Raw genomic sequence first — 16,969 nt, forward strand, 5'->3', positions numbered from 1 at the left:
GTTCCTTAACAAATCTGAAAATGTGTTTTAAAAACAGTCTCTAAACTCTACCTGTTCATCTAATTCAGATTTGACAGGCGGTTTTTATTCTAAATGTGTTATGATGTGCAGTTTTTTTTGCAAAAATAATAAAGGTTTTCTGAGCTTTTTTAAAGAGTTAGTAGAGTCTACTTGTTTATCAAGTGCACATCACAGCCTGTATATAAAATGTTTGTAGTCTCCGGGTCTGAAAAGTGTCGACAATGCAGAAGTGTCTTACGGTGTAATACCACTGAGGGCCACTAGGGGCTAGCTCCAATAGATTCCTATTGAAAAAGCATGTGGTCCCACTGGAAATAATTAATCATTGCAGCTGCCAGGAGACGTTTCAGTCACACTTTCAGCCTCGTCCTCCCAGTTTTTGTGTTTTCAGTTGTCCCATCTTCTGTTGCTGCTGTGATTGGCTCTGATCAGCGTTTATTTTTCTCCTTCTCTTCCTGTGCGATGCCGACAGTCCGCCTGCTGCAAGCCGCGATTTCACTTCTATTCAGATCAACACTGTTCTGGTTTCACCCAATCAGAGACTCCCGTGACTCACCAGCAGAGCAGCTCGTTGGGGTCACACGACCTACCGATGTCAGGACTCTGCTGGGGTCAAAGGTCAAAGGGGACCTTGGTGTTTAATGTCAGATGTTTATTGAACTTCATTCTCGTACTCTTGCTACAGGCTCGATTATTTGTGACCCCACTGATGCTGTACTGTATCTCTGCCGTGCTCTTTGCTCAGTGGCACTCAGGCAGCAGCTCTTCACAAATAATGAAATTATTAAGACTTTCGGTTTTTATACAATTTAAACCAACAAGCTATGATAAGGAAAGTGATTTTCAGCCAACCAGGACATCACCAGTTGGTTTGCGAGCTGCTGTTCTGAAGCTTTGAGTTCGGCAGTCGCTTTCTTGATAGTTTAGAACCAGTAGTGACCATATTTGGACGAGCTGGGGGAGGAGCCAGCGGTGGGTCTGACCGATCTGATTGGAAACCTGGCGATACTACGTCCCGCCCACCGATAGCTGTAACCTGACTGCACCACAGGCCTGTCAATCAAACAGACACGCCCCCAAAAACAGGTCTTGTTGAATCTTCTTTTCTAATGAATGAGGGATTATTTTCAGATGGACCTCCAGAAAACTAATAAGAAGGAGTGACTTTAGCTAACAACACCGAGATAACTGATGGACACATTTTATTCACTTTGGATTTGATGAGAGAAGTTGAATGGGAGTCTATGGAGCCGGAGGCTTTTTGGAGCCGACCTCTAGTGGCACTCGCTGGTATTGCAGCTGAAGACACTTCTGGATCAGAACCATTTTACAGACCTGAAGCTACGAACTCTTTTAGAAACAGTTTATTTAAATATGGTGCTGGTTGTGTTTTTATAACAGAAATGTTGCCACTATAACCAGCTTATAGGTTCAACAGTCTGAAAACAAGGACTCTCACAACTAAACAGTCTACAATTTATTTGGCATTTAATTTCCTATCAATCCAAACGTCGTCAATATCTCAGTGACAGACTCAAAGACAGTGAAGTTGAGTTAACTGCTCCATGCTGCAGTTTTCTGGACAGACCATTGAGTAAACGGAGGCAGCTGTGAGGAGGCTGCATGTTCACAGATCTCTGCTGACGTGACTTTCTGGATGTTTGACAGGGAGGACTTTGACCAGGAAGAGAAGGCTCGCTTCGGAGAGCTCTGCAGCGGAGAGAATGGAAAAGGCCGGGAGTGGTTCGCCAAGTACGTCAGCGCTCAGGTGAGAAGGGGGAAGTGATGCAGCGGTCAGACGTCATACGTGACCTATGAGGGAGAAACAACTTCCATATTTCAAACAATAGCAGTACAGGTTCAATCAGAAACCCAGCACTGGTCTGGTTCTGCCTTATTGCAGTCAATTCATTATCTTAAATTTTTCTCTAATCATAAACAGCTGTTATTGATGACCTTCTTTTGTTTTGTTTGAAATTAAAGTTTCTTGTGTCGAGTACCACAAACTTCAAACTTGAGGTTTTACTGACAGCGATGAGTTTATCATTTTTAGATTACTCTTCCCTCTAAAAGAATGAAAGTGAATAAAATAAGTTGCAGATTCTTTCAATATGAATTCCTTCATGAATCCCAAATATCTCCTGAGATGTCGTGTGTTCACAGCGCTGCCACTCCAAGTGTGTGAGTGAGTCGACCTTCTACCGACTGGTGCAGTCGTTTGCAGTCGTTCTGTTCGAGTGAGTATTAATGGATGTGTGACTGTAAACGAAGTGGCTGCTGAGCATCTGTACATTTTTCATTGTTAGTCATTTTCAGTTTAAAGTCAGATGGTTTCTGATGAAGATGTTCAACTGTCAATTCTTTGTCTTTGATTCACAAATTCAAAAATGTCATTAGTTCATAAAAAAAGTGGAAATTATATTGCAAATTACAAACGGGACAGGACATATAAGATGACATTATGAAATAAAAAGTGATTCTGTGACATAAAACATGCCATAGTAAAATGAAAAGTGATATGAAATGAGGGTTAATTGGGAAACATTCCATTATAGTACAAAAGTAAACTAAAGACTTAAGAAAATTGGTCAATATATAAAAAAGATTCCTGAAATGATATTTTTAACACTGAGCTTTTGTCTCATATATTTGATCCTGAATCTAAATATGTTTTCAGAAAGTTTTTGTTCCAGTATTCTTGCATTGAAAATGAAATTGCTGAGTATTGCAGGACACTTAAGAAGAACGTTCTAGAGGACATTTCAGGTTAAACCGTTTTATTAGTGTAACAACAGCCCCTTAAACTAGGCTTGATGAAAATAAATCTATAAACAGATTTGAATTCAGTCTTAAAAAGTCCTTTTAAGTTCCATTTAATTCTGTTTTGAGTTCAAATGTTGTTGTTTTTGGAGCAACAGTGGAGCAGATGACTACATTTTAAATCATTCTTTGTTTGTGGGGTCATCTCTCCGTGGGTGACCTTTCATAGGGTTTGTTGACAGTAAGAAGAATATAGAGCATCCCCTGATTTTCCCTTTAAAGCTCCTTTAAATGACATTCAGGATCACCTCCTAAAACATGGATGTGTTTCCAGATGTTACCAGATGGACGACTACAGCCCGGCCAAAAACCTCATGACCATGTGCTTCACGTACTACCACATCGGTAAGGTCTAATTCATCTGTAAACATCCTCGCTCTGCCTCCGGGCGGTTGGAGGCTTCTGCTGCACACATGAAAGCAGCCGGCGGCTCCGTGTTGCAAAAGAACAGTTGACAGCTGTTGGTGCAGATTCGGGGTGCGTCGCCGCCGCCGGTCGGCTCTGTGGTTTCTGTTTCAGCAACACCACTAATAAAGGTAGCGTTTGTGCTGACGCAAGCAGGAAGCGTTGAGTGATTAACCACCGTGACACGTTGCATCAACATCCGTCTGCAGGCAGCTCTGCTCGGGTATAATTTTTTTTCCCACTTATAGTAAACGTGCACCACAGGAGGGTCGATACAGAAGTGACGCGCTGCGAAAAGGTCGACTTGCAAACTACAAAGACACCTGATCCATAAATGAGCAGCTTTACTTTGAAACCTGGCAGATTACAGACTAATTACTGTTTAAATGTTCAGCTCACTGAGCTGCTGCTGCCTCAGCTGAAGCCTTTGGTCCAATACATTTTTAGACAGTCCTTTATTTCTGAACACCACACGGTGTCTCTGAGAACACATCAGAGGAAAAACCAAAGGTGGCATTTGTTAATCAGCTGTGATGCTTCAGACCGACGACACCAAGGATATGTTTGGAAGACACACTGGTGCCTTCTCTCTTTAAAAACCTATAAATGTATAAACAACCCGGTATACCGGCAAATCGTGAAATAGACACTCCGGTCTGCCACAGCAGAACGTGACATAGCCACGCTTTGGGTCGTCTAGGCGTGAAAGTTACACGTTTTCCTGGAGTGCACGAAAATGATACGTAGAGCCATGTGATTTTCCGGAAATTAAACTTTTCGCTGAAACATGTGATTGTGGTCACTTAATACGTCCGTGGTTGGGGTTTGTAAACAAAAATCATAGGCATCTCTTGGATTCAAGCCTCGTCGTCCTGAATGGCGCCCTGTGAGTCGTCCCTCCTGCCTCCTAATACCGCCGTTTCATGTTCATTTCACGCTTTCAAAACGTGTAGCTTTCACACCCAGACGGCCCAAAGCGTGGCTATGTCACGTTCTGCTGTAGTGGACCGGCGTGACTTTGGGTTGGTATGAAACACGACTATTAGATCCTTGTAAAGATGAAGGTCATCACGTTGAACCGCCCTCTTCAGGGAAATCCCAGCCGTCTCCGTCGGAGCTGCTGGATCGCGGTGGTTCTCAACCTGGTCCGGACTCGTACCTCAACAAGGCCAACTCCTGGCTGACGGGGAAGAAGGACGCCGCCGAGCGCCTCCTCAAAAACACGTCCAAGACCGACGTCAAGGGATTCTTCGGAGGCCTGGAGAGCAAACTGAGGAGCTCGATGGCTCAGAAGTCTGAGTGAGTACAAACACAGCTCCTCCTTTGAATCCTGGTCATGAACACAGTCGCATGTATTCATGGTTTCCTGCTACGCTCTCCTCTCCAGCGACGGGGAAACCACTGAGACCAAACCCAAATCAGCAGGTACAGTCCACCACAAATCTCTTCATTTGGTTTCACTGCTCCGCTGCCATTTTTATTTTTATCAGATGTAATTTGTGAATTCCTTCCAGCAGCATCGGAGGCTCCGGAGGAAAAGAGAGGAGAGAAGGTTTACCTGTACACTCACCTGAAGCAGCAACCCATCTGGTAAGAACAGATGAGGACAAAAAGTGCCATGAAATACAAAAAGTTGAGTAATGACATGAAATAAAAAGGGACGTTATGAAATTTAAAAAGTGATAATATCAAATAAAACATGACATGACAAAAAAAAATTATATTATGAAACAAAAACAAGACGTAAAGAAATAAAAAGTGAATTTTTTTATGAAGAAGTGATGATATCAAATAAAAGTGACGTAAAAATAAATGTATGGAAGTGTCAGTGACATAAAAAGTGAATTATGAAATAGAAATTTGAAATAAAAACTGCTATCCAGAAATAGTGTAGTATACAAATTTTAATTGACATGAATTATAAGTGATTATGTGAAATAAATGGCAACATGAAATAAAAACTGTAATAAAATATAAATATAAAAAGTGACATTATGACAAAAAAGTGACTAAGAAATAAAAAGTTACAATGAAATACAGAAGTGATCAAATCAAAAAAGGAACCTAAAATTATACGTAAAAGTGACAATATAAAATAAAACATGACATTGAATTCAGCAGAGATATTATGAAATAAAAAAGTGAAAAATGAACATTTGAAAGTGTTGTAGTAAAATAAAAAAATGATGATATAAAGTAGTTAGTGACACCATCAAATAAAAAGCAACATGAGGTAATTAGAGGCTCAGATTACCGAGTCAGTGTTCAGTAACTGCAGCCTGCAGTGAAACTACACATCCAATATTCCATTTAGCTCCATTTTGTCGTTACCACCCATTTAAAAAGCCGCTTTCAGCTTTGCAGAATATTTTTCTCTGTTGCAGAACAAAGATGGCTGACTGAGTCATGTCGTGACTCGACACTCACCCTCAGATATGTTTTTGGGTCGTAACCGCAGATGTTAGAAACGACACCATTCAGTCTGAATTGCAGCGCAGCTCCGTGACCTCCGTGACCTCTGTGACCTCCATGGGCCTCCGTGACCTCTGTGACCTCCGTGACCGCAGGTCTCCGTGACCTCCATGACCTCTGTGACCTCCATGACCGCGGGCCTCCGTGACCTCTGTGACCTCCGTGACCGCAGGCCTTTGTGACCTCCGTGACCTTTGTGACCTCCGTGACCGCGGGCCTCCGTGTTTGGCCTGCAGGAGTCACGGCTGTCATCAAACCTGTAACGTGTTCTCTCTCCATCAGGCACACGCTAAGGTTCTGGAACGCTGCGTTTTTTGATGCCGTCCACTGCGAGAGGAAGAAGAGATCACCGACCACCAGGTGAGTCGGCAGGAGACGGAAAAATGAAGCCAATGTGTTTCACTGTGAGATATAAGTAAAGGTTGGAGATCCTGTAGTGATGTACTCCTGGCTCTCTTCCTCTTCCTCTTTCTCTCCTCAAAGCCTGTGTTGTTTCTGCATGATAACTTTAACCCTTTGTTTCCTTGTCCCTTGCTGCCGGGCAGGGGGACGCAGGATGAAGAGGAAGACGAGAGGTCTGTCTTTCTGTTTGTCCGCTGCCATAAAATACAAAAACCCAAACCGAGTCCGAGCCGGTGCTGAGATCTGCCTCTACTGCTGCCGAGGTGCAGCAGATTCTGGCCCGTACAAATAGTAGAAAACGTTTGTGCTGCTTTTGGATTTTTAAAAAAAAATAAAAACCAGAAGAGAACATTTCCCAGCTGAGATGATATGTTGGGATATTTTACTGCTGTGAAACGGTTGAATGTGAATATCTCAGGAAGGAATCCTGCTCTTAAACTAACATCAACAGACTTCTGTAAAGATTGTATAGCGCTGCAGGTTTTCAGAGAACGTCTCCGTCAGGAATAAAAGTCTGAATACTGAAGTGAATTTGTAGCTTCAGGTTGTCTCCAGGCTCCATATGAACATATGAAATTATATATACATACATATGAGATAAAGTCCTTTCGTTTTGTGAATAATGAGACTTAAAACATAAATGAACTGAAGTGTGCTTTAAAAAAATATATACATACTGTATATAATGTCTTTTTCTGGCTTCCAGAATCATAAAGCAAAATAAACTATATAAGCCAATGAGTAAAAATGTAATATAACTAAAAATGTATTACATAGGAGCTACATCTCAAATATCATATTATGGAAATATTGCTATTACTGTTTTCAAAAAATTCAAAAAGTTTTAATTTGATAACCTGCATTTTATATTTACTTAATTTTCCTGTATAATTTATATACATATCTGACATTTAATAAACATGTAGTAAATGTCCTGCCCTGATGGACGTACGCGTTAGCGTCGCTTCATGCATCGCTGCAGTGAACAGCGGAAGCCAGTGACGTGTCCACGTAGATATTTTAATTATATTTCCTTAAATTAGTTTGTAGCTTTTCAAAAAATGCATCATATATAAAATTTGTTCAGGGTGGAGGAAAGAGTGGAGGTCAGGCTGGAGATCAGGCTGGAGATCAGGCTGGAGGTCAGAGTGGAGGTCAGAGTGGAGGTCAGAGTGGAGGTCAGGGTGGAGGTCAGGGTGGAGGTCAGGGTGGAGGTCAGGGTGGAGTTGCCCCGGGTCTGATGTGTCTAACACTCCAGTGATGGTGGATCTCCGGCCTTTGTGACAGCAGCAGGTTCTGCTCAGATTAAAAGATATCATCTGTTTAATCTCAGATTCTATACATTCTGATATTTCTGTCTTTATTTGGCTTCCGTCGGCATGTTGTCTGAAAGATGATGTGATCCCGTATGATTTTTATTTTTTGCCGAGTGAAGCGAGGGCCGTGTGATGTGTGACGGTGTGTTTATCCTCTGCAGTCTGAAGCTGCTTCTTCACAGCTCACTGCATGTTCACCATTAATCTGCTGGCATCTCACATTTCCTCGCTGCCTCCATCTGCACGTTTCCCTGTTCTGTCTCTGTTATGTTTCCACTGCAGGCGGATCTTTAAGGAAGTGCCATGAATTATAAATATTCGCCTTGGAATGATTAAAAACTGTTATTTCTTATGTACTGCTTTGCCTTTTTGGTCAATTTTGATGTTTGGAGACGTTTGTTGTCATTCTTGCTTCAACAAATGCACTGCAGCTAATGTCATGTTGAGATATTTACTGAAATAGATGAAATGTTTCAGATGGATTATTGAACCAAAACTATCAGTTCTATTCTCTGGAAAACAATCGACACACTGAAGTTCCAACATTAACACTGTTTGTGATGGTGAACGTGTCGGTGAACAGTTTCCTCCAAATAATAGTTGACGGAAGTCAAACATAACCCCAATTTGTTGGTTTCTGTATGTTTGTTTTTTACTAAACAAACATACAAAATACATGATAAAAATGTAAAGGCATAAAACAAAAACCTGGCAATAATACATGAAATAAAGAAAATGTAAAAGCCTATTGCTTCATCAGACAACCCAATAACAAAGCAGGACATGATACACAACATCAAAGGCTTCAGACGGATCAATAATAATATTAATGATAATACTGAAACATTTCCAGGTGGCAAATTTTTTTTCAGTATTTCAGTCAGTGTTTTCCATCTGCTCGTTACCAACGGTGATTCTCATCAGTGAATCATTTGTCGTTGTACTTTTTCTGCTGATGGCTGGTTGATGTGCTCTTCTATATTATTTTATGTGTGAAGTGTGAAATGGATTCTATGGTTTTGCATCTTGTTGCAGAATTATGAACAGAGATGGATGTCACTGATTAAAAAAACAGATTTTCTACCTTTAAAAAAAAGTCCTATTGTTGAACTTGTGAGTTTTGTCTCCCTCCTCTGATCAGTGTGGTGATATTTCTCCTCCTGATCAGTGTGGTGATATTTCTCCTCCTGATCAGTGTGGTGATATTTCTCCTCCTGATCAGTGTGGCGATATTTCTCCTCTGATCAGTGTGGCGATATTTCTCCTCCTGATCAGTGTGGCGATATTTCTCCTCCTGATCAGTGTGGCGATATTTCTCCTCCTGATCAGTGTGGCGATATTTCTCCTCCTGATCAGTGTGGCGATATTTCTCCTCCTGATCAGTGTGGTGATATTTCTCCTCCTGATCAGTGTGGTGATATTTCTCCTCCTGATCAGTGTGGTGATATTTCTCCTCCTGATCAGTGTGGTGATATTTCTCCTCCTGATCAGTGTGGTGATATTTCTCCTCCTGATCAGTGTGGTGATATTTCTCCTCCTGATCAGTGTGGTGATATTTCTCTGGTTCTGTGGAGGAGCTGAAGCTGGAATTAAAGCCTGACTGCTGTGTGTGTGCTGCAGGGAGAAGTGGTGTCACATGACCCAGGAGGAGCGAGACGACAGCTCCAAGGTCGATGAGAACATCACTTTCGGCCAGCTGGGGTAAGAACGCCACTGCGGGGTCTGATTCATCAGAGCATTTCACTCCCTGATGCTTCTTCCTGTTTCTTCCTGTTTCTTATTGTTTGTTCCTGTTTCTTCCTGCTTCTTCCTGTTTCTTCCTTCATCTTCTTGCTTCTTCCTGCTTCTTCCTGTTTCTTCCTGCTTCTTCCTGCTTCTTCCTGTTTCTTCCTGCTTCTTCCTGCTTCCTCCTGTTTCTTCCTGCTTCTTCCTGCTTCTTCTTGCTTCTTCCTGCTTCTTCCTGCTTCCTCCTGTTTCTTCCTGCTTCTTCTTGCTTCTTCCTGCTTCTTCCTGTTTCTTCTTGCTTCTTCCTGCTTCTTCCTGCTTCTTCCTGTTTCCTCCTGCTTCTTCATGCTTCTTCCTGCTTCTTCCTGTTTCTTCCTGTTTCTTCCTGCTTCTTCCTGTTTGTTCCTGTTTGTTCCTGTTTCTTCTTGTTTGTTCCTGTTTCTTCTTGCTTCTTCCTGCTTCTTCCTGTTTCCTCCTGCTTCTTAATGCTTCTTCCTGCTTCTTCCTGTTTCTTCCTGTTTCTTCCTGCTTCTTCCTGTTTCTTCCTGCTTCTTCCTGTTTCTTCTTGTTTGTTCCTGCTTCTTCATGCTTCTTCCTGCTTCTTCCTGTTTCTTCCTGTTTCTTCCTGCTTCTTCCTGTTTCTTCCTGCTTCTTCCTGTTTCGTCTTGTTTGTTCCTGCTTCTTCCTGCTTCTTCCTGCTTCTTCCTGCTTCTTCCTGTTTGTTCCTGTTTGTTCCTGTTTCTTCTTGTTTGTTCCTGCTTCTTCCTGTTTCTTCTTGTTTGTTCCTGCTTCTTCCTGCTTCTTCCTGCTTCTTCCTGTTTGTTCCTGTTTGTTCCTGTTTCTTCTTGTTTGTTCCTGCTTCTTCCTGTTTCTTCTTGTTTGTTCCAGTTTCTTCCTGTTTCTTCCTGGTTCTTCCTGTTTCTTCTTGTTTATTCCTGCTTCTTCCTGTTTCTTCCTGCTTCTTCCTGTTTCTTATTGTTTGTTCCTGCTTCTTTATGTTTCTTCCTGTTTCTTCCTGTTTCTTCCTGCTTCTTCCTGTTTCTTCCTTCATCTTCCTGCTTCTTCCTGCTTCTTCCTGTTTCTTCCTGTTTCTTCCTGCTTCTTCTTGCTTCTTCCTGCTTCTTCCTGTTTCTTCCTGCTTCTTCCTCCTTCCTCATGTTTCTTCCTGCTTCTTCCTGTTTCTTATTGTTTGTTCCTGTTTCTTCTTGCTTCTTCCTGCTTCTTCCTGCTTCTTCCTGTTTCTTCCTGCTTCTTCTTGCTTCTTCCTGCTTCTTCCTGTTTCTTCCTGCTTCTTCCTGCTTCCTCCTGTTTCTTCCTGTTTGTTCCTGTTTCTTCTTGTTTGTTCCTGTTTCTTCTTGCTTCTTCCTGCTTCTTCCTGTTTCCTCCTGCTTCTTCATGCTTCTTCCTGCTTCTTCCTGTTTCTTCCTGTTTCTTCCTGCTTCTTCTTGCTTCTTCCTGCTTCTTCCTGTTTCTTCCTGCTTCTTCCTGCTTCCTCCTGTTTCTTCCTGCTTCTTTCTGCTTCTACGTGCTTCTTCCTGCTTCTTCCTGTTTCTTCCTGTTTCTTCCTGCTTCCTCCTGTTTCTTACTGCTTCTTCCTGCTTCTTCTTGCTTCTTCCTGCTTCTTCCTGCTTCTTCCTGTTTCTTCTTGCTTCTTCCTGCTTCTTCCTGCTTCTTCCTGTTTCCTCCTGTTTCTTATTGTTTGTTCCTGTTTCTTCTTGCTTCTTCCTGCTTCTTCCTGCTTCTTCCTGTTTCTTCCTGCTTCTTCTTGCTTCTTCCTGCTTCTTCCTGTTTCTTCTTGCTTCTTCCTGCTTCTTCCTGCTTCTTCCTGTTTCCTCCTGTTTCTTCTTGCTTCTTCCTGCTTCTTCCTGCTTCTTCCTGTTTCCTCCTGCTTCTTCATGCTTCTTCCTGCTACTTCCTGTTTCTTCCTGCTTCTTCCTGTTTCTTCTTGTTTGTTCCTGCTTCTTCCTGCTTCTTCCTGCTTCTTCCTGTTTGTTCCTGTTTCTTCTTGTTTGTTCCTGTTTCTTCTTGCTTCTTCCTGCTTCTTCCTGTTTCCTCCTGCTTCTTCATGCTTCTTCCTGCTTCTTCCTGTTTCTTCCTGCTTCTTCCTGTTTCTTCCTGCTTCTTCCTGTTTCTTCTTGTTTGTTCCTGCTTCTTCTTGCTTCTTCCTGCTTCTTCCTGTTTCCTCCTGCTTCTTCATGCTTCTTCCTGCTTCTTCCTGTTTCTTCCTGTTTCTTCCTGCTTCTTCCTGTTTCTTCCTGCTTCTTCCTGTTTCTTCTTGTTTGTTCCAGCTTCTTCATGCTTCTTCCTGCTTCTTCCTGTTTCTTCCTGTTTCTTTCTGCTTCTTCCTGTTTCTTCCTGCTTCTTCCTGTTTCGTCTTGTTTGTTCCTGCTTCTTCCTGCTTCTTCCTGCTTCTTCCTGTTTGTTCCTGTTTGTTCCTGTTTCTTCTTGTTTGTTCCTGCTTCTTCCTGTTTCTTCTTGTTTGTTCCTGCTTCTTCCTGCTTCTTCCTGTTTGTTCCTGTTTGTTCCTGTTTCTTCTTGTTTGTTCCTGTTTCTTCTTGTTTGTTCCAGTTTCTTCCTGTTTCTTCCTGGTTCTTCCTGTTTCTTCTTGTTTGTTCCTGCTTCTTCCTGTTTCTTCCTGCTTCTTCCTGTTTCTTATTGTTTGTTCCTGCTTCTTTATGTTTCTTCCTGTTTCTTCCTGTTTCTTCCTGTTTCTTCCTTCATCTTCCTTCATCTTCCTGCTTCTTCCTGTTTCTTCCTGTTTCTTCCTGTTTCTTCCTGCTTCTTCTTGTTTCTTCCTGCTTCTTCCTGTTTCTTCCTGCTTCTTCCTGCTTCCTCCTGTTTCTTCCTGCTTCTTCCTGCTTCTTCTTGCTTCATCCTGCTTCTTCCTGTTTCCTCCTGCTTCTTCTTGCTTCTTCCTGCTTCTTCCTGTTTCTTCCTGCTTCTTCCTGTTTCTTCCTGTTTCTTCCTGCTTCTTCCTGTTTGTTCCTGTTTGTTCCTGTTTCTTCTTGTTTGTTCCTGTTTCTTCTTGCTTCTTCCTGCTTCTTCCTGTTTCCTCCTGCTTCTTAATGCTTCTTCCTGCTTCTTCCTGTTTCTTCCTGTTTCTTCCTGCTTCTTCCTGTTTCTTATTGTTTGTTCCTGCTTCTTTATGTTTCTTCCTGTTTCTTCCTGTTTCTTCCTGCTTCTTCCTGTTTCTTCCTTCATCTTCCTGCTTCTTCCTGCTTCTTCCTGTTTCTTCCTGTTTCTTCCTGCTTCTTCTTGCTTCTTCCTGCTTCTTCCTGTTTCTTCCTGCTTCTTCCTCCTTCCTCATGTTTCTTCCTGCTTCTTCCTGTTTCTTATTGTTTGTTCCTGTTTCTTCTTGCTTCTTCCTGCTTCTTCCTGCTTCTTCCTGTTTCTTCCTGCTTCTTCTTGCTTCTTCCTGCTTCTTCCTGTTTCTTCCTGCTTCTTCCTGCTTCCTCCTGTTTCTTCCTGTTTGTTCCTGTTTCTTCTTGTTTGTTCCTGTTTCTTCTTGCTTCTTCCTGCTTCTTCCTGTTTCCTCCTGCTTCTTCATGCTTCTTCCTGCTTCTTCCTGTTTCTTCCTGTTTCTTCCTGCTTCTTCTTGCTTCTTCCTGCTTCTTCCTGTTTCTTCCTGCTTCTTCCTGCTTCCTCCTGTTTCTTCCTGCTTCTTCCTGCTTCTACTTGCTTCTTCCTGCTTCTTCCTGTTTCTTCCTGTTTCTTCCTGCTTCCTCCTGTTTCTTACTGCTTCTTCCTGCTTCTTCTTGCTTCTTCCTGCTTCTTCCTGCTTCTTCCTGTTTCTTCTTGCTTCTTCCTGCTTCTTCCTGCTTCTTCCTGTTTCCTCCTGTTTCTTATTGTTTGTTCCTGTTTCTTCTTGCTTCTTCCTGCTTCTTCCTGCTTCTTCCTGTTTCTTCCTGCTTCTTCTTGCTTCTTCCTGCTTCTTCCTGTTTCTTCTTGCTTCTTCCTGCTTCTTCCTGCTTCTTCCTGTTTCCTCCTGTTTCTTCTTGCTTCTTCCTGCTTCTTCCTGCTTCTTCCTGTTTCCTCCTGCTTCTTCATGCTTCTTCCTGCTACTTCCTGTTTCTTCCTGCTTCTTCCTGTTTCTTCTTGTTTGTTCCTGCTTCTTCCTGCTTCTTCCTGCTTCTTCCTGTTTGTTCCTGTTTCTTCTTGTTTGTTCCTGTTTCTTCTTGCTTCTTCCTGCTTCTTCCTGTTTCCTCCTGCTTCTTCATGCTTCTTCCTGCTTCTTCCTGTTTCTTCCTGCTTCTTCCTGTTTCTTCCTGCTTCTTCCTGTTTCTTCTTGTTTGTTCCTGCTTCTTCTTGCTTCTTCCTGCTTCTTCCTGTTTCCTCCTGCTTCTTCATGCTTCTTCCTGTTTCTTCCTGTTTCTTCCTGCTTCTTCCTGTTTCTTCCTGCTTCTTCCTGTTTCTTCTTGTTTGTTCCAGCTTCTTCATGCTTCTTCCTGCTTCTTCCTGTTTCTTCCTGTTTCTTTCTGCTTCTTCCTGTTTCTTCCTGCTTCTTCCTGTTTCGTCTTGTTTGTTCCTGCTTCTTCCTGCTTCTTCCTGCTTCTTCCTGTTTGTTCCTGTTTGTTCCTGTTTCTTCTTGTTTGTTCCTGCTTCTTCCTGTTTCTTCTTGTTTGTTCCTGCTTCTTCCTGCTTCTTCCTGTTTGTTCCTGTTTGTTCCTGTTTCTTCTTGTTTGTTCCTGTTTCTTCTTGTTTGTTCCAGTTTCTTCCTGTTTCTTCCTGGTTCTTCCTGTTTCTTCTTGTTTGTTCCTGCTTCTTCCTGTTTCTTCCTGCTTCTTCCTGTTTCTTATTGTTTGTTCCTGCTTCTTTATGTTTCTTCCTGTTTCTTCCTGTTTCTTCCTGTTTCTTCCTTCATCTTCCTTCATCTTCCTGCTTCTTCCTGTTTCTTCCTGTTTCTTCCTGTTTCTTCCTGCTTCTTCTTGTTTCTTCCTGCTTCTTCCTGTTTCTTCCTGCTTCTACCTGCTTCCTCCTGTTTCTTCCTGCTTCTTCCTGCTTCTTCTTGCTTCATCCTGCTTCTTCCTGTTTCCTCCTGCTTCTTCTTGCTTCTTCCTGCTTCTTCCTGTTTCTTCCTGCTTCTTCCTGTTTCTTCCTGTTTCTTCCTGTTTCTTCCTGCTTCTTCTTGCTTCTTCCTGCTTCTTCTTGCTTCTTCCTGCTTCTTCCTGTTTCTTCCTGTTTCTTCCTGTTTCTTCCTGTTTCTTCCTGCTTCTTCTTGCTTCTTCCTGTTTCTTCCTGCTTCTTCTTGCTTCTTCCTGTTTCTTCCTGCTTCTTCCTGTTTCTTCCTGCTTCTTCCTGTTTCTTCCTGCTTCTTCCTGTTTCGTCTTGTTTGTTCCTGCTTCTTCCTGCTTCTTCCTGCTTCTTCCTGTTTGTTCCTGTTTGTTCCTGTTTCTTCTTGTTTGTTCCTGCTTCTTCCTGTTTCTTCTTGTTTGTTCCTGCTTCTTCCTGCTTCTTCCTGTTTGTTCCTGTTTGTTCCTGTTTCTTCTTGTTTGTTCCTGTTTCTTCTTGTTTGTTCCAGTTTCTTCCTGTTTCTTCCTGGTTCTTCCTGTTTCTTCTTGTTTGTTCCTGCTTCTTCCTGTTTCTTCTTGTTTGTTCCTGCTTCTTCCTGCTTCTTCCTGTTTGTTCCTGTTTGTTCCTGTTTCTTCTTGTTTGTTCCTGTTTCTTCTTGTTTGTTCCAGTTTCTTCCTGTTTCTTCCTGGTTCTTCCTGTTTCTTCTTGTTTGTTCCTGCTTCTTCCTGTTTCTTCCTGCTTCTTCCTGTTTCTTATTGTTTGTTCCTGCTTCTTTATGTTTCTTCCTGTTTCTTCCTGTTTCTTCCTTCATCTTCCTTCATCTTCCTGCTTCTTCCTGTTTCTTCCTGTTTCTTCCTGTTTCTTCCTGCTTCTTCTTGTTTCTTCCTGCTTCTTCCTGTTTCTTCCTGCTTCTTCCTGCTTCCTCCTGTTTCTTCCTGCTTCTTCCTGCTTCTTCTTGCTTCTTCCTGCTTCTTCCTGTTTCCTCCTGCTTCTTCTTGCTTCTTCCTGCTTCTTCCTGTTTCTTCCTGCTTCTTCCTGTTTCTTCCTGTTTCTTCCTGTTTCTTCCTGCTTCTTCTTGCTTCTTCCTGCTTCTTCTTGCTTCTTCCTGCTTCTTCCTGTTTCTTCCTGTTTCTTCCTGTTTCTTCCTGTTTCTTCCTGCTTCTTCTTGCTTCTTCCTGTTTCTTCCTGCTTCTTCTTGCTTCTTCCTGTTTCTTCCTGCTTCTTCCTGTTTCTTCCTGCCTCTTCTTGCTTCTTCCTGCTTCTTCCTGTTTCTTCCTGTTTCTTCCTGCTTCTTCCTGTTTCTTCCTGCTTCTTCCTGTTTCTTCTTGTTTGTTCCTGCTTCTTCATGCTTCTTCCTGCTTCTTCCTGTTTCTTCCTGTTTCTTCCTGCTTCTTCCTGCTTCCTCCTGTTTCTTCCTGTTTGTTCCTGTTTCTTCTTGTTTGTTCCTGTTTCTTCTTGCTTCTTCCTGCTTCTTCCTGTTTCCTCCTGCTTCTTCATGCTTCTTCCAGCTTCTTCCTGTTTCTTCCTGTTTCTTCCTGCTTCTTCTTGCTTCTTCCTGCTTCTTCCTGTTTCTTCCTGCTTCTTCCTGCTTCTTCCTGTTTCTTCCTGTTTCTTCCTGTTTCTTCCTGCTTCTTCCTGTTTCTTCCTGCTTCTTCCTGTTTCGTCTTGTTTGTTCCTGCTTCTTCCTGCTTCTTCCTGTTTGTTCCTGTTTGTTCCTGTTTCTTCTTGTTTGTTCCTGCTTCTTCCTGTTTCTTCTTGTTTGTTCCTGCTTCTTCCTGCTTCTTCCTGTTTGTTCCTGTTTGTTCCTGTTTCTTCTTGTTTGTTCCTGCTTCTTCCTGTTTCTTCTTGTTTGTTCCAGTTTCTTCCTGTTTCTTCCTGGTTCTTCCTGTTTCTTCTTGTTTGTTCCTGCTTCTTCCTGTTTCTTCCTGCTTCTTCCTGTTTCTTCCTTCATCTTCCTTCATCTTCCTGCTTCTTCCTGCTTCTTCCTGTTTCTTCCTGTTTCTTCCTGCTTCTTCTTGCTTCTTCCTGCTTCTTCCTGTTTCTTCCTGCTTCTTCCTGCTTCCTCCTGTTTCTTCCTGCTTCTTCCTGTTTCTTATTGTTTGTTCCTGTTTCTTCCTGCTTCTTCCTGCTTCCTCCTGTTTCTTCCTGCTTCTTCCTGCTTCTTCTTGCTTTTTCCTGCTTCTTCCTGTTTCTTCCTGTTTCTTCCTGCTTCCTCCTGTTTCGTCCTGCTTCTTCCTGCTTCTTCTTGCTTCTTCCTGCTTCTTCCTGTTTCTACTTGCTTCTTCCTGCCTCTTCCTGCTTCTTCCTGTTTCCTCCTGTTTCTTCTTGCTTCTTCCTGCTTCTTCCTGCTTCTTCCTGTTTCCTCCTGCTTCTTCATGCTTCTACCTGCTACTTCCTGTTTCTTCCTGCTTCTTCCTGTTTCTTCTTGTTTGTTCCTGTTTCTTCTTGCTTCTTCCTGCTTCTTCCTGTTTCCTCCTGCTTCTTCATGCTTCTTCCTGCTTCTTCCTGTTTCTTCCTGTTTCTTCCTGCTTCTTCCTGTTTCTTCCTGCTTCATCCTGTTTCTTCTTGTTTGTTCCTGCTTCTTCATGCTTCTTCCTGCTTCTTCCTGTTTCTTCCTGTTTCTTCCTGCTTCTTCCTGTTTCTTCCTGCTTCTTCCTGTTTCGTCTTGTTTGTTCCTGCTTCTTCCTGCTTCTTCCTGTTTGTTCCTGTTTGTTCCTGTTTCTTCTTGTTTGTTCCTGCTTCTTCCTGTTTCTTCTTGTTTGTTCCTGCTTCTTCCTGCTTCTTCCTGTTTGTTCCTG

At 42.5% G+C, this 16,969-nt stretch overlaps 1 protein-coding gene across 5 annotated transcripts in view; it reads left to right on the plus strand.

Annotated features, from left to right (window-relative positions):
* Positions 1-16,969, plus strand: part of kiaa0513 (KIAA0513 ortholog) — a 37,484-nt gene that overhangs the window by 8,505 nt on the left and 12,010 nt on the right. For 3 of the 5 annotated variants that reach the window (XM_069139990.1, XM_069139992.1, XM_069139991.1), the window contains 9 exons: positions 1,690-1,789; positions 2,185-2,258; positions 3,116-3,186; positions 4,338-4,545; positions 4,634-4,671; positions 4,761-4,836; positions 6,001-6,078; positions 6,264-6,293; positions 9,057-9,137. In XM_069139990.1, coding sequence (XP_068996091.1) covers positions 1,690-1,789; positions 2,185-2,258; positions 3,116-3,186; positions 4,338-4,545; positions 4,634-4,671; positions 4,761-4,836; positions 6,001-6,078; positions 6,264-6,293; positions 9,057-9,137 — 756 coding nt within the window. The remainder of the gene's footprint in view (positions 1-1,689; positions 1,790-2,184; positions 2,259-3,115; positions 3,187-4,337; positions 4,546-4,633; positions 4,672-4,760; positions 4,837-6,000; positions 6,079-6,263; positions 6,294-9,056; positions 9,138-16,969) is intronic. The other 2 variants (XM_069139993.1, XM_069139994.1) reach the window with 2 other exon arrangements.

Source organism: Embiotoca jacksoni, unplaced genomic scaffold (genome assembly GCF_022577435.1).
Source record: "Embiotoca jacksoni isolate LCO1_2020_lvr unplaced genomic scaffold, fEmbJac1.0.p SCAF_89, whole genome shotgun sequence".
Classification (NCBI taxonomy): domain Eukaryota; kingdom Metazoa; phylum Chordata; class Actinopteri; family Embiotocidae; genus Embiotoca; species Embiotoca jacksoni.